Here is a 21847-nt window from a genome sequence, read left to right as displayed (position 1 = left end):
TGCCGACATTATTTATCGGCTCAGCTGCTGAACACAAACGTGATGCTGGGATTTAAAAGGAGGTGACTTTTGAAAATCAAATAATTTGTCTGATTCAAACAGTGGAAGTCTCTGCAGATAAACCTTGTGTAATTCTGCACAAAACAATGAGCGGTGGGTCCCTAACACTGAAAACAGGGTGAGAAGGAATCATGCAATGTGCAGTTTGACCCATTATAACAAATAAAACCTGAATTAAAGTGTTTTCAGATTAAAATAACGTGGACCTGCCCTTTAAGCACCTATAAGGGTCAAACTAGTAGCAGATCCATACTGTAAATTATCCATTGGTGCCTGTGGCCGCTCCAGGCGCCATCTTGCCGGTGCAGCAGCGCCACCGTGCGGACACACGCGGTACGACACGTGCACTTTCAGGTCACGTAGCTGTTTACGGAAACGCTTTTACGTCACCACGTGTGCAGGCTCGTGTGTCGCCTCCAGTCCAGTACGTGAATCTTTGCATGCTCGCAGTTCGCAGTGGCAAAAACACCGCGGGGGCTTTGTCTCTGGCTCACACCCGCATGTTTCCAGACTAGGATCCATCGAGCGATGAGGACTCTGGTCCAGATCCACCGTGGAGAAGAAGAAGACGAAGTAGTAGTAGTAGTAGGAGGAGGAGGAGGAGGAGGAGGGCTCAGCTGCACCCTGAGGATCTGACCCTGTGGAGAGGAGACTGTGCAAAAGTGAACAGAAAAGCTGATTTTCGTGACTCTGATGCAACTCAGAGTGAATTTGTGATCGAGGAAACATGATTTTGAGGAAACTTCAACCAGGAACCTGCAGAACATGGCTGTCTCGGGTGGGTCCCCGTTTCTGTTTTTTTTTTCGGTTTTTGGACGCTGGTGACACATCGGCCTGTGTCTTTACGCACTTTGAGTGTGTTATTATAGACGCATAGATCCTGTTGAACGCAGAAGAAGCAGCAGATCGAGTTTCCACACTTCCTATTTTAATACGCCCTAGTTGTGCCCTCCTTCCTGGCATCTGGTCAAACTCTGCTGGAAGTGCAGTGTGCTGACTTTAGAGTTATTAATAACACTATAATCACTCTTTAAAGGTTTTATTTCCTTTGATCCGGCTCTCAAATGAGTTCACTGTGCAACAAATGCACAACACAGATCCTGTTTTTAAGTTTTGCAGAAATATATTAGCATTTCTTTTGTTGTTGTTGTTGTTCTTGTAGGTGTCCTTAAAGCAGGAGCAATGCTTCTCCTCGGTGCCCCCTCAGCCGGTGCCTCCACTGGCCCAGACCCTGCAGGGCTACCTGAGGGCCCTGGAGCCACTGCTGCCTCCAGAGGAGCTCAACCACACCCGGAGGATGGTGCAGGAGTTCGGCAGGCAGGGCGGCCTGGGTGCACAGCTGCAGGAGGATCTGGAGAGGAGAGCCCGACACACCAAGAACTGGGTCTGTGTGTGTGTGTGTGTGTGTGTGTGTGTGTGTGTGTGTGTGTGTGTGAAATGTGACAGATGTTGCAGATGGATATGGGTGTGTTTGAACAGATAGAGGTTGTGGTGTGTTTCGAGCTGACATTAATAAATTCACCAGTAATAGAAAAAAAAAACACTTGAAAACCTGAGAAAACACTCAGAAAATGCAGATAAGACTTGACAATCCTTTAAATTTAGAGCCGAAAGAGTGTCAATAAATTGATTAGTCTGGTGTTATTGATTTATTTAAAGCAAAATGCCTAAAACTATCCGGTCCCAGCCTCTCAATAATAATGATATTTCAGGTTTTCTCTGATAGAAAGAGGAATATTTTGAACAAATAGAAACATTTCAGGAAGTCACTTTTGAGCTTAGGAAAGTGTTATAGACATTTTGTAATTTAATTAAATTAAGTAATTTTATAAAGTATGTTTGGACAGTCCTAAATTAGTAATAAGGCTCAGAGTGTGGACGTCTTTTTCAGTGCCTGTTCTATGTTAATTACTCATTTTATAACTGGAAACGTGTAAGAAATGTCTTTTATTTTAGAATACGGAACATTTAGAAATATAAAATTTATATTAAGACACCTTTAAACTTAACTTAATTCAAATCATTTACAAACAAACAAATGGAAACACAATCTTTTTGATAAAGATTCTTTTTATCGGCCCTGGCTGTTTCTCTTCTGCCAGTCGAATAATCGTCCTCTCCTGTGATCTCTCCGCTGCAGATCTCAGACTGGTGGGTACAGTGGGCGTACTTGGAGAGCAGACAGCCGCTGCCTGTGCACTCGAACCCGGCGATCTCTCTGCCCAGGAGAGATTATAATGACTGGAGGAGCCAGTTGGTGTGAGTCAACACTGATACGCGACACCAACAGTGACACAGCAGAGCGGCCACTAGCAGCTGCTTTAGTGTTGGCCTTTACACTTTAATTAAATCGACATAAATACTGTACGTTTAGGGAACTGTGTGATGTTTTTATATCACTATAAAACCAGTTCAGCTGCCAGCATTAGTTAACAGATTTGTCTTCACCGTCCTGGTAGACAGAGACGTTTTGTAGCTAACTCTGCATGATACACATCTCACACTCACCACAAACAGTGGTCGGCAGAAATGTGTTGACGTGTGTGTTTGTTTGCACTTTGACAGTCTGTTTATGATGTGTATAGTGTGTGATGCATTTTTTCACCTAAAAGAAAAACTGAAGCTTGTGTTTGTGCTCAGTGACGGAAACAATAATCCGACACTTGTAGCAGATGTAACTGAATATTAATAGATTCTGTTGTACGGTTGAGACGTGCTGAATTTCCATCTGTGCATCTTTATAGCAGGAAATCTGACTGCAACATGTTTGTCTCCACTCAGGTTTGCATCTAAACTAATAGCAGCAGTTCTGGACTTCAAGGCCAAAATCAAAACGTAAGTCTTCGCCTCTGTGTGTCTGAGCCGTAGCCCAGTAAACGTTTCTGTTAACTGGGTGAGGTTTTAGCAAACATAACATTGTTGTCCTACAGTTAAGTGCAAATAACTATCACCAAAATGTTCTCACTGGAAAGTAGCTGGAATTTAATTGCACAGCTTTGAACTGTTCTCACGTGTGTTAGTAAGCTGCTCTCGTCCTCTGAAGTCCAGCAGACTCTCTCACTAGATTTTATTTTCGTGCTTCAGCCTTTAGCCTGGCTGGCATCCCCTCATATTTCTCTGCTGTAGGAGGTTAGTCTGTGTCTAAATTTATTGGCCCACACAGTTCCTCAGCTCAGTCCCTTTCTTTGTCGTAAATCTGGGTGAAACAGAAGTTGGAAATAGATGAAAGTTTTTGTTACAGCTGATCTCATCGGTGGGATCTATGATAGTATTGTTCTTATATTGAAGTACTGCTTCGTGAAGGCCAGCGGGGTGGTGTGGCCGAATTAACTGTTGAGTCAGGTCCACAACAGTGGATCAATCAAGATGAGCTTAAAATGTAGACGGTCAGCTTTAATTAAAAGGTGCACTGCAGACACAGTAATTAGTCCATTTAAAAACTCTCATGCATCAGCCGTTTGCCTTCTCATTAAAAATTCTTTTTCTTTTCTGTAAAGTTACTAATAAAGCAAAGTGAATTCTTATTGGTCCACTATAGGAATTAATTTAGAAATCCTTAGATTGTGGATTGATGGTTATGTATTTGTCACATGTTGGTGTTACAGTTTAACTGTATCTAACGCTATCATGTTTTAAACCTTTATTTCAAATTCAACCTCTCTGTCTCCATCAGCGGCCAGCTACCAGTCGAGTACATGCGAGGAAAGCCTCTGTGCATGGAGCTCTACCCGCTCCTCTTTTCCTCCTGCAGGATCCCCGGGCCCAAACACGACTACATCGCCCACTACGGCCGCGCCCGGCGTTCGCCAACGCACATCACAGTGGTCAGGAACTACCAGGTGGGAGCAGGCCGCATATAAACACTTTGTTTGTTACGCAGTCTCTCGTTTATCAGCTTTATACAATTATACAGTCGCATCAAATCTGTTTCCTGCTCCTCCAGCACAACGGCCAGATGACTCACTTTTTCTGTTTTTTTTTTTTTTCTTGCAGTTCTTCCAGCTGGAGGTTTACAACAGCGATGGCTCTCGGATGACGGAGAGTCAGATCCACAGCCAGCTGCTGAGGATCAGATCTCAGTCCTGGAAGACGGACAAGGAGCCGATGGGCATCCTGACTAGCGAGCACCGTCACACATGGGGACAGGCCTACAACCGCCTGCTGAGAGGTAGATCATAAACTCCTGTCAGATGGGTGATGAGTAGTATCTATTGTATACCACTATATGTGTACATAGTATTATAAGTACTAGTACAATACTGTTTTCTTTGCAGGTTTTAATCCATTAATTGAAAAGAAATATTGCATTTTTTAAGTATTATAATAAAACTGCAAACTTTTTTTAATCTCGGGAACTTGTTAATAACATAATATTTTGTTCTTCTCCTCATCTCTTGTTCACCTGCTCAGTTTTCTTTGTCCTGAAATATGGCTTGTAAATGCCAAACTTTACAGCAACTCCCTATCAAGTCTTGGATTTTGTAATTTCCTTGAATTCGCCGTCAGAAGAGAGTTTCCGATTCTGATTATATTGTTTCATGTAGCAGTGTTGAAAAGTGATTGGGATTTGTAGATAATGAGATGAAACATTGACATTTCAGGAAAAGATTATATCAAAGGAATTAAGATTTGTATGATTTGTGTCTTTACCAGTCAAACATGTTGTATATCTGCGGCACAACTGGTGACTTGGCTCTAAATTTTATTTTGAAACTTTTTAACGCTCAATGTTTTTATTGTCTCTCTGTCTGTTTCCATGCTCTCTGTGTGTGACTCAGACAAACTTAACAAGGAGTCAGTGCGGATGATAGAGACGGGACTTTTCTCCTTGTGTCTGGATTCTCCAGTCATGAGGATATCCGATGAGAAGTATGCACAAACACGCACACACATAACCCACGCAACCTCCATAGTCTAAAAAAAAAAAAAAAATGCATCATAACTCACACACAGGTTTGCTAAGTACATGGAGTAATCCTCTGTGTATGTGTTCAGATATCATTGTGTCGTCTGTTGACATTTAGTCTGAACCAGCTAACAATTGTGACTTTATAATGAAATCCTTACACCTTAGTTTATCACATAAAAAAATGACATATTGTTAAATTTAAATGAAACTGCAACCAGTGGTGGTAAGTTACTAAGTACATTTACTCAAGTGCTGTACCTAAATAGTAGTTGTACTTGGAGTATTTGAATTTTATGTTACTTTTACTTTACTACAGTACAGAGGCAAATGTTGTACTTTTAACTCTGCTACATGTGATTGACAACTTGAAGTTACTTTGCAGATGCATATTGCATGCAAATGCAAATATTGATCTATTATTACTGCTTTACTTACTACTACTTCACTTATTAGAAATTGTCTTTGCCATATTCTGAGCTCATATTTGTTATTTCTACTAAATGAGGGGACACTTTTGATTTTTGAAGTTATTTATAACAATAAATCTTGACTAGACTGTTGCATTTAAGTTATCAATAATATCAATAGTGTATTTAAAAAAATGTTTTTCTATATGCTTCACTGGGATTTCTGCTTGGTAGTGAAGTATTTATTAGGCATGTACTTGCACTTTTACTTGAGTGTTGTGTTTTTGTGTTTTGCCACCTCTGGCTGCAACTAACAACATCAACTAGTTATTTGGTCTATGACATACACATTAACGTACATAACAGATACACAACAGAAAGCCCAGGGTAAAGTTTTCAAATAGCTTTTTGTGTTCAAGCAAAAGTCCAAAACTCAAACACATTCAGTTTCCTACACTGTAGAACTCATATAGTGGCAAATCCTCATACTGGAGAAGCTGGAACCATCAGTTGTTTTTTTGTGGCTTAAAGCGCATTGACTGAATAAGAACTAATCATAGTTTTAAATGTCTGAAGATTTTAATATATCTTTATAGAGGTAGTTGAAATATTTTCTTAGTATGTTGTTCTGTTCATTGTGACTGTGACCGACAGGTATGCAAGCCGTAAAGCAGCTCAGGTTCTGCACGGAGGTGGGACGTTCTCCAACAGCGGCAACCGCTGGTTTGACAAAACGCTGCAGGTAAGCGGTCATGACAAGGAAAGGCTAAGAACAGTCTGTGCTGCAGGTTAACTCACTCGTCTTTGTGTATGTTTGAGCAGTTTGTGGTGGGTGAAGATGGTTCATGGGGTCTTCTTTATGAGCAAGCCACAGCTGAGGGTCCACCCATAGCAACTCTACTGGATCACATCCTGCAGTACTGGTGAGATGAAGTGTTGCAGAGAAAAGGTTTACCTGTCACCTCAAAACACAGTTTCTGGTTCATTAAGGTTATAGGTTTTTGCTAGTAAAATGTTTTTTGTCATCTGTATTTGTTAATTAAACCTTGATTGTTTAAGATAGTTTGCTAATCTAGGCCAGTGTATCAGAAAATAAAAATAATGATGCTCTGGGCCCTTAACCCCGTTGAGAATCTTTAGGATGTGCTGGAGAAGACTTTGTGCAGCAGTGTCACTCTCCCATCATTAATACAAGATCTTGCAAAAACAATTGCAACTCTGGGCGGGAATAAATGTTGTGACATTGCAGAAGCTTATTGTAATGATGCCACAGTCAATATGTGCTGTAATTAAAGCTAAAGGCGGTTCAAGTGTGTGTGACACTTGTTTCTATTTTTTCCTGGATGGGCAGTGTATTTACATCACAATCATTTGATGTGGATGCTTTTCTCTAACAACAGACCACTGTTTGTTGGCACAGAAGTTACAGATTTACCAAGGATTTGCTAAAGCTACACTTAAATTGTCCTTACAGAACAAAATTACACAATGATTATCTCTGTAGTGAAGAAGATTTGGTGGACATAGTTGGATTGATAATGTAATATTGCTTTTTCATGTGTAAGTAATTTGTATTTTGTTGACTGCAGTGAGAAACCAGACCCAAAGAGAGCGCCACTCGTCCCTCTGCCGATGCCCAAGAAGCTTTACTTTAACATAGACCGAGAAATCAAAAGGGACATTGAGCAGGCCAAGCAGAACCTCGACATGTAAGTTTCCTCACTTATTCTCATGACCAGGTTGACGTGATACTGCGCTCAGTGTAAACTGGGTGTTTGCTTTTCAAGTCTAACAAAGCTGAAGTGAACTTGGTCTTAAGGAAAAACCACAGGAGTGTAAACACATTTATCTTCTCTGTGTGAATGTAACCTTGACGAAAAGAAAGCGTTCAGCAGGTCGACCCAATGCAAAGATTTCATAAGCTGCAGTATAAATTTAGAGCATGCAAATAATTCAGGTGCCAAGATCTCAGTGAGGAAATCAGCTTTTTCTTTCTTTTTCATAGTCCCACCTCAGCATACCAAAGCAACGTCAGAGAAATAGATGATGAAATACTGTATAAACCAGTAATCTGAACCGGTCTGATTACATATGTGCTCTTTATTTATTCTTCTTTAGGGAATCTACACTCTTGTTACACAAACACCTAAAGTTAATTTGCTGTAAATCAGTTATACAAGAGCCTAAAGTGTAAACATTAAGTTTGGTCACAACCACACATACAAAATAATGTATTACATTTTTTTGCAGACTGATTAACGACCTCGACGTCAACGTGTTCAACTTCAAGAAGTTCGGCAAGGAGCTTCCCAAGAGGCACAACATGAGTCCAAACTCTTTCATCCAGGTGGCCCTGCAGCTCGTCTACTACAGGTCAGAGACGCAGACTTTAACAAAGAGAGTAAACATTATTTTGTATTGTGTTTTTTCTTGAAATTAGCAGTTTCTTGTGTTGTGTTTCCCTCACAGAGTTCACAATGAGGTCGTTCCGGCCTGTGATATTGCTTCTCAGAGGATGTTTCGTGGAGGAAGGACAGAATATATCCGCTCACCAACAAATCAGACACTTAAGTTCATTCTGGCCTTCGATGATCCATCTGTATCGGTGAGAAACACGATCTCATCAGGCATTTGTTCCACAGATTACTTTAAAGTAGCTGGTGATTATAGCTTGTATTGTATTTGTGTTGCAGCGGGAGGCAAAACTTCAGCTGTTCAGAGAAGCTGTTGATGCCTACACGGAACTGACGACTCAGGTAAAGACCAAGTAAACAAGCTCAACAGTTTTTGTTTGTTTTGAGCTGATAAAAACTTTTATCTTATATTTTCTCTGCTCTGTTCAGGCTCTCAATGGACAGGGCATCGACCGCCACCTGCTGGGGCTGAAGCTGCAGGCCATCGAGCAAGGACTGAGCATTCCCAAAATCTTCATGGATACGGCGTACGGACTGGCAACGCACTGGAAACTCCGGACAGGGCAGGTGAGTTCCTGCGTGTTTTTTTCTTATTGTGATGTAAAGTTTTCCAGATGATCTGCAGCATGTGACACATCGACTGCCTCAAAAAAGTTTTTGGGAGTTTCCAGTCATAAAGCTGCTCCTCTTCTTCTTTTTAAAATGATGGCTGTCAGAAAATTATTTGCTCCTTACCTGAGTCTTTTAAGTCATATTTCATGTTGTTGCCCTCAAACAATCTGCAATCTGTCTTTATTAAAGTTAAGACTTTTCACACTATGTCTTGTCCAAAAGTCTGTGTAACAAAAACTCCCAAATCTGATGACTAGTGCTATTTTTGTGCTTCTTGTTTTCTTATAGTGCTGTAACTAAAGGGTAATGTCATTAATAATTATTCTGTGGTAATGTACTAAGTGGCCCATTTTTCCTTTGAATGTCAGGAGACAGTTTCCAAAGAGTCCAAAGTGGCATCGTAAAAAGCCTGTTTTCAGTTTATTATTATAAGAAATCTTAACATCTCAGCATTTGTTACATAAATATGGTGTCAGTTAACAATTAATGAGGTTAATACACATTTTAGGTGTTTTGCCTGATGTCATGACATGTCACTGGAACATGACTTTTCTGACTTCAGCATCCATTTTATTATTATGTTATTTTCAATAGATATGCTAGAATGTGAAAGTAACTCCCTGTACATTGTGTCACCTTCCTCTTTCTCTTGTCCCTTCAGGTGCCTGCGAACACAGACAGCGTGATGTGTTTCGGGCCCCTTGTTCCTGATGGTTACGCCGCTTGTTACAACCCTCAGGCCGACCATGTTCACTTTTCAATAATTGCCTTCAACTGCTGCGAGGACACGAATGCGGAAAGATTCGCCCACACTCTAAAGGACACCCTGTGTCAGCTACAGGAGCTGCTGCAGCCTACTGTGTAGAGTTGCTGCTAGAGTTTGTTCAGCAGGACAAACCCAGTGTTCAACACCAATAAGAAAACACTTTATTTTCTTTAAACAAATATTTTGTAGAAGTCTTGATGAGGCTTGTTTTTGACATGAATGTTTTCTCATGCATGCTACTTGTAATTCTGAGAACGTTTGAGGACTGAATACTGTCTCTGAAGTGCTTTTGATGCTTTTTTTAAGCTTATGATGAAGCAACAAGTATTTCTTTTTCTAGTCAGAGCTGAGCAAGCAAGTTGCATTATAGGTTCTACAGCGGATGCACTTAAAGGCATCTAACGCTGCAGGATCTCTGAGTGAAAGCAAAACAAGGTTAAAGCTAACCTGACACTCCAGCATTAATCGGAACATGCCAAAGAGTATCTGTTGAAAATGACTGCACTCCTTTCCCAAGTCACTCGAAAACCAGTAGCCTTCTAGTACCCTGTACAGAGAATAAATATGTGCATATGCAGCATCATCAGTTAGTTGAAAATGTTAGATTTTCAAGGAAAGTTTGTGTTTATATAGGACCAAAAGCCAGAAATTTTATCGCTGATGGTACAAAAACGTTACAGGTGCTTTGTTGTCTATAAACTCGCACAACTCAATCTCCAGGAGGTATTTACTGTACTACGTGGTGCATGTTCTTCTGCTCTCAACCTGCAGGACTGGTTAATAAAGCCCGTTGTCACGAGTCCTCGTCTCCACGCTTTGTGTTTGTGTATGTGAGCGTGTGTGACAGTGGTTAGAAGAGTCGGAGCACAGACTTGTTTTGCATCAGCTGGTTTGTTTTCGTCATGACGTATTGGGTCTTTCAGTAAAGGCAGTAAATTCATGCTCAGGCTGATTGGCAACTATTGCATGACCCCAGGGCTCAGGGTAAACATATCTGCATCTGTATGTGTCCTGTACCAGTTTGCCAACAATCTTGGCTTTTGACTATTTAATGATCTATCTTGCACTAATTATCTCACATTATCTGGATTTGACAAAACAACAACAGCTGGGGGACATTATCGTGCAGCGAGGACAACACTGATATCGTCCACGTAATTGATGCGCTATAAACACTACGTCATGGCATATCGTCATGGTCACCGCTTCACGGTGATTGGCCGAGGAGGCTCGGGAAGTGACGTCACGGCGTCAGGATCACCCTTCGCTGAAAACCGGAACAAACAAAAGCGACCAGAGCAGCTGGTCCCGGTTTTAGTTCATGTGCTGTGAAGTAATAAACAGAGTCCAGTGTGAGAGAAACAAGATTATTTACTGGAGAAAGAAATGGAGCAGACGACAACAACACAACTATAAAGAAATACCTGTTTTTTAGGTTTTCATCTATTTTACTTATTTTATTTTTAGCAGTTTTGTTTAGGATTTCTTTATTCTTATTATTATTTATTGAATAATAATGAAGCACTCCTGTTCTGCTACTTCAAGCCGGTGCAGAATGAGCAGCAGCGGGGCGGCCGGGCTCCTGTACCCGCTCCTCGGTGCGTGTCTCTGGGCTGCGGTGGTCGCATACAAGCCGGTGATCATAGTGCACGGTTTGTTCGACAGCTCAGGGGATTTTAAAAACTTACAGCGGTTCATTAACGAGGTGAGTGGTCGAAATAAATAGGAACTGTTTAAGGATAAATACATGTTTGTTTGTTTTTCCAGGGGTCTGACTTTACAGTAAACAATAAAACTGCAGGCCCTTCATCAGCACATGTTGTCTGCAAAACGTGGAGCAGCTTTTATCCTAATGAAAGAGTCAGTATTGAGCATTATAATGTCTTTTAATGTGTAACTGAACGAGCCTGCATTATTCTTAAAATACTTCAAACTAACTGTGGGGAAGTATTTTGCTTAAGGACAATTTTGAAGTAGTTTGCTTGAGTATTTCTTACTTTACACTTCTTCCTCTGCACTTTAGAGACAAATATTGTACTTTTTACTCCACTGCATTTGCAGCAACTGTAGTTACTTTGCAGATGTAGGACTGACAAATTAATAATATTGAAGAAAAATAGAAGTTAAGAGTTTCTTGATTAAGCAGTTAAAGTCAGCTTCACTTTATTGTCTATCTCGTCTTTTTCAGTTCTCTAAATCCACTCACACACCCTTTGAAACCTGCAGGCTGTCCAAGTTTGTGTTAGAATAACCTTGTTAAATTTCAGATGCTGTGATGTCATGAAAAGGAAAGCTTTGGTGGCAAGGTTAAAACAATATTAAGTTCCTCTTTTTCACGTCTGCTGTACTAGAAAGCTGTAAATCGAAACCAAACTGAAGACCATAGGGGGAAAAAGCAGCGGAAACTCAGACCCCACTCTGTCTGCTTCAGATATAGTCGTGTCTTCTTAACAAAAGTCAAAGAGTCATTACTGTTTAAAATTTAACCCGAATCATTTAGAAGCCATGTTTTTTGATAACACAGCATTTTATCTGTGAGCTCTGCTTTTTTTAGTCCACGGTTGATTTTAACGCTGCCGTCATCGTGTTGAGTCTTGTAGATGTTTAACACTTCATGCAACACGAGGAGTTGTAGACACTCATCGCAGGCTTAATTGTTAATGAAGTGAAACCATCTCCTTTTGTTTCCTGCAGTCACACCCTGGAACAAACGTGACAGTCATCGACTTGTTTGACAGAAGTGCCAGTCTGCAGCCCATGTGGAAGCAGGTAGAGGGATTCAAGGATGCTGTTTACCCAATAATGCAAAATGCAGCAGACGGCGTCCACTTTATCTGCTACTCTCAAGGTTTGTGAAATAGCAAACAAATGTGGTATTTGTTTGAGATTATAAAACAGTCCTGGTATGTCTCTTTTCTTACAGTGTCATTGTTGTGAAAACCTCAGAGTGAAACTGTTTTACTGTAAATGGTTCAAGTATATATCTAAATGATGGGACTTTATATTGTGGTTATGGCACTTGGAATTTCTGCTTTGGTCTCTTGTTGGAAGTTCCCATCCAGCCGCTTGTAACTCAAACTGCTGAATTTTCCAGTTAGTAGAAAGGGAAGAAATAACCGTGAATTTAAACAAATCGTGATCACAGGACATTGATATGTCCACATTAAATTAATTACTGATAGTGTTCACTTGGTCGAGCTGCACTAAATTAAATTTTCCCCTGAAAACAAAAGTGAAAATGCCGTGTAGTCTTCATGTTGCATGCAGTTCTACGATGTTTAATGCTTGCTTTGAGTTTTCTTCTTTAAGAATTATTCAGTTGCATTTTCTAGTTTAAAAAGGAATTGCCAACTTGAATTAATAGGATGTAAAATCCTCCTGAGGACTTCCTCTTCCTGAAAATTCATAAACGTAAAAAAGAAACGCATAATTTTGTTTTTTTATCACAGGTGGGCTGGTTTGCAGAGGAATCCTCTCCACTCTGTCCGACCACAACGTCCACTCATTCATCTCTCTGTCCTCGCCTCAGGCCGGGCAATATGGAGGTGGGTCCAACTGCAAAAGCTGAGCACATGATGACATTTAAAGCATTTAATGTTTCAAACAGCAATGGGAAAGAGGTCACTCGTAGTGTTGAACCCACAGAGAATTAATTATTATTGAATCTGCAGCTTTAATCTCATGGTGTACAGTTATTCATACTTTTATCCTTTTGTCTTTGCTCTGGAGCCTACTCTGAAATTTGGGATTAATAATAAAAACATTGGGTGTTTAAAGTGCACATTATCAAACTTAACCTACCCGTTCAGCACAAATGACTTAAAGTAGCCAGTGAACACAGCGGTGGAGGTCCCAGAACTAGAATAAGAAAAATGACACATCAATTCATCAGGTGGACACGTGCATGCCTCTAAATGAACAATGATCTTACTCTGCTGTCTCAATAAGTAACTGTTGGTTAAATAAAGTTTAAAAAGTTGATGACATTTGTGCTTTTTTGCAGGTTTAAACTTTTAACAACTGGTTTCTTCTCTCCAATGTTTGATCTTGTTACTAACTCTGTTCTTTGTTTCTCGCTGTTTTTTTTTTTTTTTTTTTTTTCCAGACACAGATTACTTAAAGTACCTCTTCCCCCAGTTTGTGAAGTCCAACCTCTACCACCTCTGCTACACTGCAGTCGGTCAGAGAGTATCCATCTGCAACTACTGGAACGGTGAGAAACAGGAGTAACTTTCTTGGCTCACAGGTCATTTCATATTCTTATGGTGAGAAACCTGGTAGACTGATTTCACCTGCTGTTTTCTTTAAACACAAGACTCACTATAAGAACAAGTGTGGACTATGTACCTCAGATTTGTTAACATTTTACTACAGTTTTGATATGCTGCTTATTTGTTGTCTCTCCCTCCACCCTCTCCAGACCCCCACCACAAAGACCTGTATGTGAACAGCAGCGATTATTTGGCTCTGCTCAACGGCGAAAGACCAAGTCCAAATTCAACAGGTAAGAAAAATTCATGTGAACAGTTGTATGTACACTGCCCGTCCAAAAGAAAAGTCACAAATTCTAATATTTCGTTGGACCACCTTTTGCTTTAATTACAACACATAGTCACCATGGCATCGTTTCAATAAGCTTCTGCAACGTTACAACATTTATTCCAGAGTTGCATTCGTTTTTCACCAAGACCTTGTCTTGATGATGGGAGAGTCGGACCGCTGAGCAAAGTCTTCTCCAGCACATCCTAAAGATTCTCAATGGGGTTAGGGTTCCGTGGTGGTCAATCCATGTTTGAAAATAATGTGTTGTGCTCTCTGAACCACTCTTTTACAATTTGAGCGTGACGAATCCTGTCATTGTCATCTTGGAATATGCCTATTGATGATTTGTGTGATTCGGATAAATTATATATAAAGTATATTCAGGTAGTCAGCTGACCTCATTCTTTGGACACATAACGTTTCTCAACCTAGACCTGACCAACTGCAGCAACCCCAGATCATAGCACTGTCCCAACAGGCTTGTACAGTAGGCACTAGGCATGATGGGTACATCACTTGCCTCTCTTCTTGTTCTGATGCTGCCATCACTCTGTAACAGAGTAGATCTGGACTCATCAGACCACATGACCTTCTTCTACTGGACAGTAACTCAGTTTTAGTAGTTTCATTAATCTCCTTAGATGTTTTCTTTGCTTGATTCATGCCAATAATTTGTCTCTTCTGTAACAGATGAACATCTTTTCCACAACCACAGGATGTGTCTTTAGACATGATTGTTTAAGAATTGAGAAGCTACTCATTGCATGAGTTAGAGTTAAATAACTTGTTGTCAGCTGAATAATCATCATCCATGCAGTAATTATCCCGTGGGAGGCTCTTACCTATTTGCTTAGTTAAGGTGGTGACTTGTTTTTTGGATGGACAGTGGAACAGCAGATGGTGCATGTGTATCTTTGTGATGCAACAGAGACCCATTGGCGCCTCTTGACTCCTACCTGCCTAAAACTCTTTTACCTCGTCTGAAAGTTGAGTCATAGCAACTTGACTTCCTTTTCGTTAGGTCGAAACGTTCCACCACTCATCCATGTAGCTTCAGTCAACTCCGGAAAGTTGGTTAAAGCCCACAAATGTATCCTCCAGGTTGGTTTCATTCACGCCTGTCCTAAGTAGGCTCATTAGGCAAAACCACAGCGAGGGTGTGAGTAGCTGTAACAGTTTGACACCTGACAACAGCTCCTGAGTCGTTAGGTGTGTCCAACTTGGTGAATGTGTAAATTAGGGTCGGATTTTTCTGGGGATGGATGAAAGGGCAGCATGATAAATAGAGAGGTTGTGTCTAAGTCCCCCAACTCTTTTGATTGAGGGGGTGTTTATTTGCACATGCAAAGTTTCCCTCACACCTCTCTCAAACCACTTGTCGTCTCTGTCCACTATGTGAACATCGTCCTCAAATATGTTTCCATTGTCCTTTAAATGAAGGTTCACAGCTGGTTCTGGTCCCAACGTGTTGCTCCTCTCTCCTCTACAGCTTTTATCTCATCTATGGCTTCGTCTTAGAATAAGTTGTCCCAAAAACAGTGCTGACTTTTTACAATTACACTTTGCCATAATCAGTAAGACAAATGGATTTGTAGTAGCATATCGGTTTGGAAAAAAAAAATAACATGAACACACACAGGTCACCCTTTACTACTTCATGTGGATATAATGTATGTTATTTTTATATACAACATTATTGTTGTATATTCACAGTTGTTTTCTCTTGTTCTCAGAGTGGAAGAAAAACTTCCTCATGATCAAAAAGTTGGTGTTAATCGGAGGACCGGACGATGGAGTCATTACTCCTTGGCAGTCAAGGTTAGATTTAGTTTCATAGGAGCATCTTCTTGTGATTTCTTAACATCAAGTGATAATTTTCTTTTGGGATAAATCTTGAAAACATGTGATCTGGCTTCTCCGGTGGAATAACAATGTTCTCCCTTAACAAGATTTGCTGTTTCTGACTGTGAATGATCACATGATTCTCATGTGATGCTCACACATCGTTTCCCTCTTTCTTTCATATATTACAGTCAGTTTGGATTTTACAACGACAACGAGACTGTCGTTGAGATGCAGCACCAAGATGTGAGTGCAAACACACAAACTGCTTATTTATTTATCCTAGTTAAGAACTGAGCTCTAACTCATGCTCCTTTTCTTGTTGCAGTTGTATTTAAGCGATTTCTTCGGTCTGAAGACGCTGGCGGCTCGTGGAGATGTGATCATCTGTTCTGTTCCCGGCGTTGAACATGTTTGGTGGCACTCGAACGAGACTGTGTTCCACTCGTGCATTGAGAGGTGGCTGGTGTAGAACAAAACTACTTCATAGCTCACACAAACACTCGCATGGATACACACAAACAGATGCACACTTTGCAGTTTTATAAGCTTTTCTACAATATTTGAAACTCTTCAACTACAGTGAAGTATCCTCACAAAGATTTGTGACTGAACTCTTAAAGAAAAATAGATTTTTGGATTCCCGTTGATAGAAATTACTTTGTAATCAATTGTGTTGTCATGGGTTATTGTCTTTGTATCCTCTACTATGTTAAGTTTAAAATAATAGAGATTTCGGGACATAAACGTAATCGCTTTCTTAAAGAGAGTTTACTAAGTGCTACACCACTCTAATATGAAGGCTGTTATCTTAGCCTAGATAAAAGACTGGAAACAGGGGAAATGGTTGCACCCCTGCATTTCTCTTATGTGCAAATGCAGTAAGAAACAATGCAAAACTCACTTTCTGCGTTAAAATTAAGTTTGTGAAGGTACTGCTCCCATCCAAGATGAAAAACGTGTGTTTTACGCCTTGGATGGGAGCAGTACAAATAGAGATCTGTCACAAGATAAACGGCTATTGTCACGTGAGAGAAGTGATCTTGATCTGGCTCTGAGTATCATACATAAAGGCTTCTTACAATATTTATAGTCTGCAGTGGAAATGCAAATTAGACATTAAAGGAGCACTCCAGCAGTTTAATCAATTTTCCATGATGATGTAATGATCTTGTAACAAACAGATTTAAAAGAGGAAGGTCAAATATCATTATACTCTACGCTAAATTATTCAGACTTTTTACTTGATTTACGACCTCAATCGCATCTTAAGAGTATCTTCTGACTGATATCTTTTATCGGACCCTTCCTGCCTGTCACTTCTTTCTCACTTTTTCATGTGTTACATAACAGTTTTCACGTGAACAAGTGAGAGCAGCACTTATTGTTTTCACTGGTAAAAATACTGCATATTATGCATAAAAAACATGGAGTGATCCTTTGATTTATATGAAACTGTTACTTCACTGAGCCCACATACACACAGTATATCCATGTGTGTGTCTGTGTGGGTTTCGCACACAAACCTCAACCCCACACAACACAACAGTGCCTGCGTGACGTTCTGTCATCTTGTCTATGTACAGACTCAGTGTATATATAAGGATAGATAATGTATCCTTATATTATTTTTAACCATGGGGATTTATGTGTTCCTATTTCTATTAGTCTGCACATGTATTCAGAAATATGTTGGTCGTCATTATCATTCAGTGCTTTGAAGCTGTACCTTCTCACTATAGTATACTAAGCCTTAAATTTGCCCTCCATGCCTCAGTGTTTCATGTCCCATACATACCGAAGTGCTAAGCTACTGCCCTTTAGTAATGTCACTAAATATGTTATAAAGACAGTGTAGACTGACTGGCAGTAATACATTAGTGTTTACTTGTATGTGTCTCTGTTTACCTCCCATTGCATTTTAGATATCTCAGGCGTTAGCACAACTTTCATGTTTGTTTGTCTTGGTCTGTAAAGAAAAGGGACTTGTTTCTTTTAACTGTTAGCTTTTTTTGTGTTTATGGCTGCCCGTTGTACATTTTTCAAAAAAGAAGGGACAATGAAAACACCTAGTGTGTGATCAAGCAAAAAGTGAATTATAGTTTGTGTTGCACAATATTTAACTTGATGATCAGGAGAAAAAGGAAAAGAAGAGCTCATTCAAAAATGTTGAAGCTGTTCAATTTGCAGTATCATTATAATGTTACATCCTGTGTTTCATGTATGCAAATTATTAGTCTTAACTGCATAAATGATGGATTTAAGGGATGTCCTGTTATTTAGTCTTGCAGATGTGGACATGGACACTTTTTTAAAGCAACAGAAATGACTATTTTGACATTCTCACACAATTTCTACTGTACTTTGTCTGCAAATGGGAACGTGTTAAATGCTGTCAATTCCTTAATAAAAGATAGTTTTCAGCATCTGGTTGTTGTTAATTTGATTAGAATTTATCTGAATCACACATATCAATTTAACGGATAAACACAGTTGTCTTTGTGGTAGCTGTATGTCAAATAATTAAACTCAGGTTATTTAAATAGTGGTTCAAGTTGTATAATTAAATCACTGTGAGAACTGGAAGGCTGTAACTACCAATTATTTTAATAGGTCTAACAGATATTTAAAAAATAGCATCAGCATGCTATGAATACCAAGTTAACATATTCTATGTTTGTTTTTTAAATACTGAGGTTAGTAACATGAAAACTGGTTAACTAGTAAATATTGACATATTGGAAGCTGGTACTGATGGAAATCTTAGACATAACAATTAATGAGATTTGGATGTTTGGTTTCTGAGTGTCAAGGAAAATAATTAAGCTGCCAGCCTAAACATAGCAAATAAATAAATAACGTAACCTAAATAATCCACATTTACACTTGGAAAGAAAAAAAAAAAAAATATATATATATGTGATTAAAATAAAGTATACAATTATCAAGATACAAATTAGACACAGTAAATATTAAGTAAATCAGTAAATACTTGTTTTCATTGTTTGCTACACGTGACACAACATCTGCTCCAAATTATCCCAATGAATAACTTTTAGAAAGCCAGGCTGATTAGACTACAGTTCCCTACATGCCTTGCGCACCGGAAACACGAGCCGTTCACCGGATATCTGGACGCGGCGCCCCGAGAAGGCCCTTTTCCGTCTGTGAGAAGTGTGGTACACAACGGCAGACACGAGTGAGTAGAAAAATCACATTTTACGATCGTCATACATTACGAAAAAGCTTCATGTCGGATATTTAGAAGGGCTACGGATTCCCGCTGTCAGAGAAATAAAAGCAGAATGTTAAAGTTTAACCGAAATATGACTTTATTCCCGTTAAATGGCGCCCTGCGAGTACCACTGCCTGGACGCTAGCATGTGGTTAGCATGTTAGCACGTGTGGATGCGGCATGTTGATTAGACACCGCGAAACATGTGAAACTCTACCTTATTACACACAATAGTTGTGTCGAGTTATTAACAGATAAGACATTTTAACTATACTAAATATAAATCATAAGTAATACAGTGTCGCCAGCTTCCAATGTATTATTTTAGCTTCTCCCCTGCCATAGTTCCAAGTTAGCGAGTTAGCTGTTTGATGCTAGCGTAAAACAGGCTTCAACCCCGGCCCTGCTTTAAAAGTGCCTTTTAACCATGTTCTGATCAGATATTACACTCAATCATACTCCGGTTTAAGTTTTTTCTGCTGCATAGTGATTATATAAACGAGTTTTTGATACAGTTGGCTACTAAAGCATCACCGGACAGCTGCCCACATTACCGATGTTAATACTGTAGTTTGTGACTTAAACTGGTATTTACAAATGAACACTACATCTGTTGGTTTATTCTTTACACTTATTTTGGTGATAATTTTGCAACGGAAAGATGTATTTGGGTGGTCTTTATTTTTTGAAGGATCATCATTCTTACAGTTTTCTTGTGACATTGACAACCTGCGTCACCCTCCTCTAAATTATTGTAACATGAATCAAGTGAAATGTGTTTGTTAGTAGTTAAAGCAAGTTGGGTATTGACGATTTGAAAAATACTGTTGCATAATTATTACTGATGTTTGAGGGGGGACTTGCATTCCTGAATGTGGTGCAATTTAAAATAAATTGACATCTAGCTTGAAAATGACTTCCTACATGTTATTCCCCAGTGACTGAGTGGGAGACTGCCCCAGCTGTGGCCGAGACCCCAGAGATCAAGCTCTTTGGCAAGTGGAGCACTGATGATGTCCAGATTAATGACATCTCCCTGCAGGTAAGCAGTACTAAGTGTTGCTGATGAGGTTCAGATTATTATGAAGCGAGGCTAGAGTCACGTCTGGACATTGACCTGTTGTCCTGATGTGCTAGAGTGCTCGCAGAAGAAAAATCTTTGCTTATTCATTGGCTGTAGTCTAACGTGGCCCAGTCAATCACCGGCTCAGACACACGATCTCTTACATGCTGTATGTCAACAGTGCTGTTCCTGAAGCTGTATAAACCACAACTTACATTGCACCCTCTCCACTACAGGATTACATTGCTGTAAAAGAGAAGTATGCCAAGTACCTGCCACACTCTGGAGGACGTTATGCCGCCAAGCGTTTCCGTAAGGCCCAGTGCCCAATTGTGGAGCGTCTGACAAACTCCATGATGATGCACGGCCGCAACAACGGCAAGAAGCTGATGACCGTGCGCATTGTCAAGCACGCCTTCGAGATCATCCACCTGCTGACTGGAGAGGTGTGTAACACTTACTGTAACAACTAAGACGGTACATATACAGCTGATATAAAATCTGCAGTAAAGGGTGAATAGTAATGCTGTCTTTAACTCAATGTTTGTTACTATACATGGGAGTTTGTTTTTTTTTTTTAAAGGGAACAAAAGATATATTGACTTAGTCTTACATCCCCAGAGATCCCAGACCCCACAGTTTTCCCTGCTGCGCCCTCAACACTAAATGCTAGGGGGAAAAATACAAACAAGATGCTTTATGTACCTCAGAAATCCAGAGAACTGGGTTAGCTAATGGCCGCAGCTATGTATTTATACTACAGATGAGTGCTGGTAACTGTCTCTGCAAGAAAGTGTATCTTTAATTTATTGTTTAGCATTTCTAAGTTAAAACTTCAACACTTAATCCTTTTACAGTGGTTAATCAATTTCCTTTAAAACACACCTTACAAGGTTTTAAGTTTTTATTTTCTTACGTGCTGTTGACAAAGCTGTTCTGTCTACGGTAGTTAGGAAACTCACTGACAGATAATGGGCAAGTGCTGACTTTAGTAAACTCTTAATTGAAGAGTTTTTAATCCACAGATGCATTTTTAACCACGGAATGAGCTTAACTTATAGTGCACTTCACAGAAGTAACTTGTGCAGCAGAACACTACTTAAAATACAACTGGACAGATTTACCAGCACTTGGTGTCTGTAGCTCACCTTTGTTACAATAATCTTATTATTTTTATAAATGTTACAATTTCAATAATCTTTACAATTTTGTTCCCAGAATCCCCTGCAGGTCTTGGTGAATGCCATCATCAACAGCGGACCCCGTGAGGACTCCACCCGTATCGGTCGTGCCGGTACAGTCAGGAGACAGGCTGTGGACGTGTCACCACTCCGCAGAGTCAACCAGGTGACAACACCACACGTTTTTGTTATGCACATTGTGTATTATTTGTGTGAAGCGAGGCTAGAGTCACGCCTGGATACTGCCCATTGTCTTGGTGTGCTAGAGTGCTCGCAGAGTAAAAATCTTTGCTTATTCATTGGCTGTAGTCTATCGTGGCCCAGTCAATCACCAACTCAGATACATTACACTGCCAGCCAGTGTTTATCCCGTTTGATATTAATGTATCGGTGTGTTTCACCCTCTAATGTCCTGCTCTCTCGCCCCGCAGGCCATTTGGCTGCTGTGCACAGGAGCAAGAGAAGCTGCTTTCAGGAACATCAAGACCATCGCCGAGTGCCTGGCTGATGAGCTGATCAATGCAGCCAAGGTAAGTTAACCCACTTATGACTGCTACTTTCCATAAAATCCACATCATTGGACATTGTTGATAGATGATGGATGGCTTAACACTTGATAAACTGTGTAGTGTGTGTTAAGGGTGATGTGCTGTGACTGAACTGTGAATTTCTTTTTCAGGGTTCATCTAACTCCTACGCCATCAAGAAGAAAGACGAGTTGGAGAGGGTTGCCAAGTCCAACCGTTAAACATGTTTGCTTTGTAACAAAACAAATAAATTAGAAGAAATTTCTGTTGATTCAATGTTTTTAATGTA

General features: G+C 40.0%; 3 protein-coding genes and 2 non-coding genes across 6 annotated transcripts; all 5 read left to right on the top strand.

Moving 5' to 3' along the window:
- Positions 1-407: 407 nt before the first annotated feature.
- On the top strand, positions 408-9970 carry cratb (carnitine O-acetyltransferase b). The gene is made up of 15 exons (XM_026347207.1): positions 408-838; positions 1223-1444; positions 2201-2319; positions 2842-2895; positions 3734-3899; positions 4054-4228; positions 4839-4929; positions 6031-6118; positions 6199-6299; positions 6966-7085; positions 7627-7749; positions 7846-7981; positions 8070-8132; positions 8220-8357; positions 9064-9970. The coding sequence occupies exons 1-15, from the start codon at positions 788-790 to the stop codon at positions 9265-9267; spliced, it is 1851 nt and encodes a 616-aa protein (XP_026202992.1). The 5' UTR covers positions 408-787; the 3' UTR covers positions 9268-9970.
- A 478-nt stretch (positions 9971-10448) lies between these two features.
- ppt2b (palmitoyl-protein thioesterase 2b) lies at positions 10449-17978 on the top strand. Of its 2 annotated transcripts, XM_026350011.2 has the most exons (9): positions 10449-10603; positions 10714-10873; positions 11863-12016; positions 12618-12713; positions 13274-13381; positions 13589-13672; positions 15444-15528; positions 15744-15798; positions 15881-17978. In XM_026350011.2, exons 2-9 carry the CDS (start codon positions 10724-10726, stop codon positions 16022-16024), a joined length of 876 nt encoding a protein of 291 aa, XP_026205796.1. In that variant the 5' UTR covers positions 10449-10603; positions 10714-10723; the 3' UTR covers positions 16025-17978. The 2 variants fall into 2 exon arrangements, with proteins under 2 accessions (XP_026205796.1, XP_026205795.1); XM_026350010.2 differs by having other exon boundaries at positions 10449-10873.
- A 703-nt stretch (positions 17979-18681) lies between these two features.
- rps5 (ribosomal protein S5) lies at positions 18682-21823 on the top strand. Its single transcript, XM_026347261.1, has 6 exons — positions 18682-18751; positions 19726-19829; positions 20087-20296; positions 21069-21197; positions 21463-21561; positions 21711-21823. Coding segments are annotated over exons 1-6 (612 nt in total). The 5' UTR covers positions 18682-18750; the 3' UTR covers positions 21780-21823.
- LOC113155529 lies at positions 19874-20006 on the top strand. The gene has a single exon (XR_003298138.1). It is a non-coding gene; the product is annotated as a small nucleolar RNA SNORA3/SNORA45 family (small nucleolar RNA).
- Positions 21248-21379, top strand: LOC113155528. The gene has a single exon (XR_003298137.1). It is a non-coding gene; the product is annotated as a small nucleolar RNA SNORA3/SNORA45 family (small nucleolar RNA).
- Positions 21824-21847: the final 24 nt, after the last annotated feature.

The sequence above is a fragment of the Anabas testudineus genome, chromosome 11 (assembly GCF_900324465.2).
Source record: "Anabas testudineus chromosome 11, fAnaTes1.2, whole genome shotgun sequence".
Classification (NCBI taxonomy): domain Eukaryota; kingdom Metazoa; phylum Chordata; class Actinopteri; order Anabantiformes; family Anabantidae; genus Anabas; species Anabas testudineus.
The sequence above is the reverse complement of the archived record's forward strand: the minus strand, read 5'-3'. Positions and strand labels throughout refer to the sequence as shown.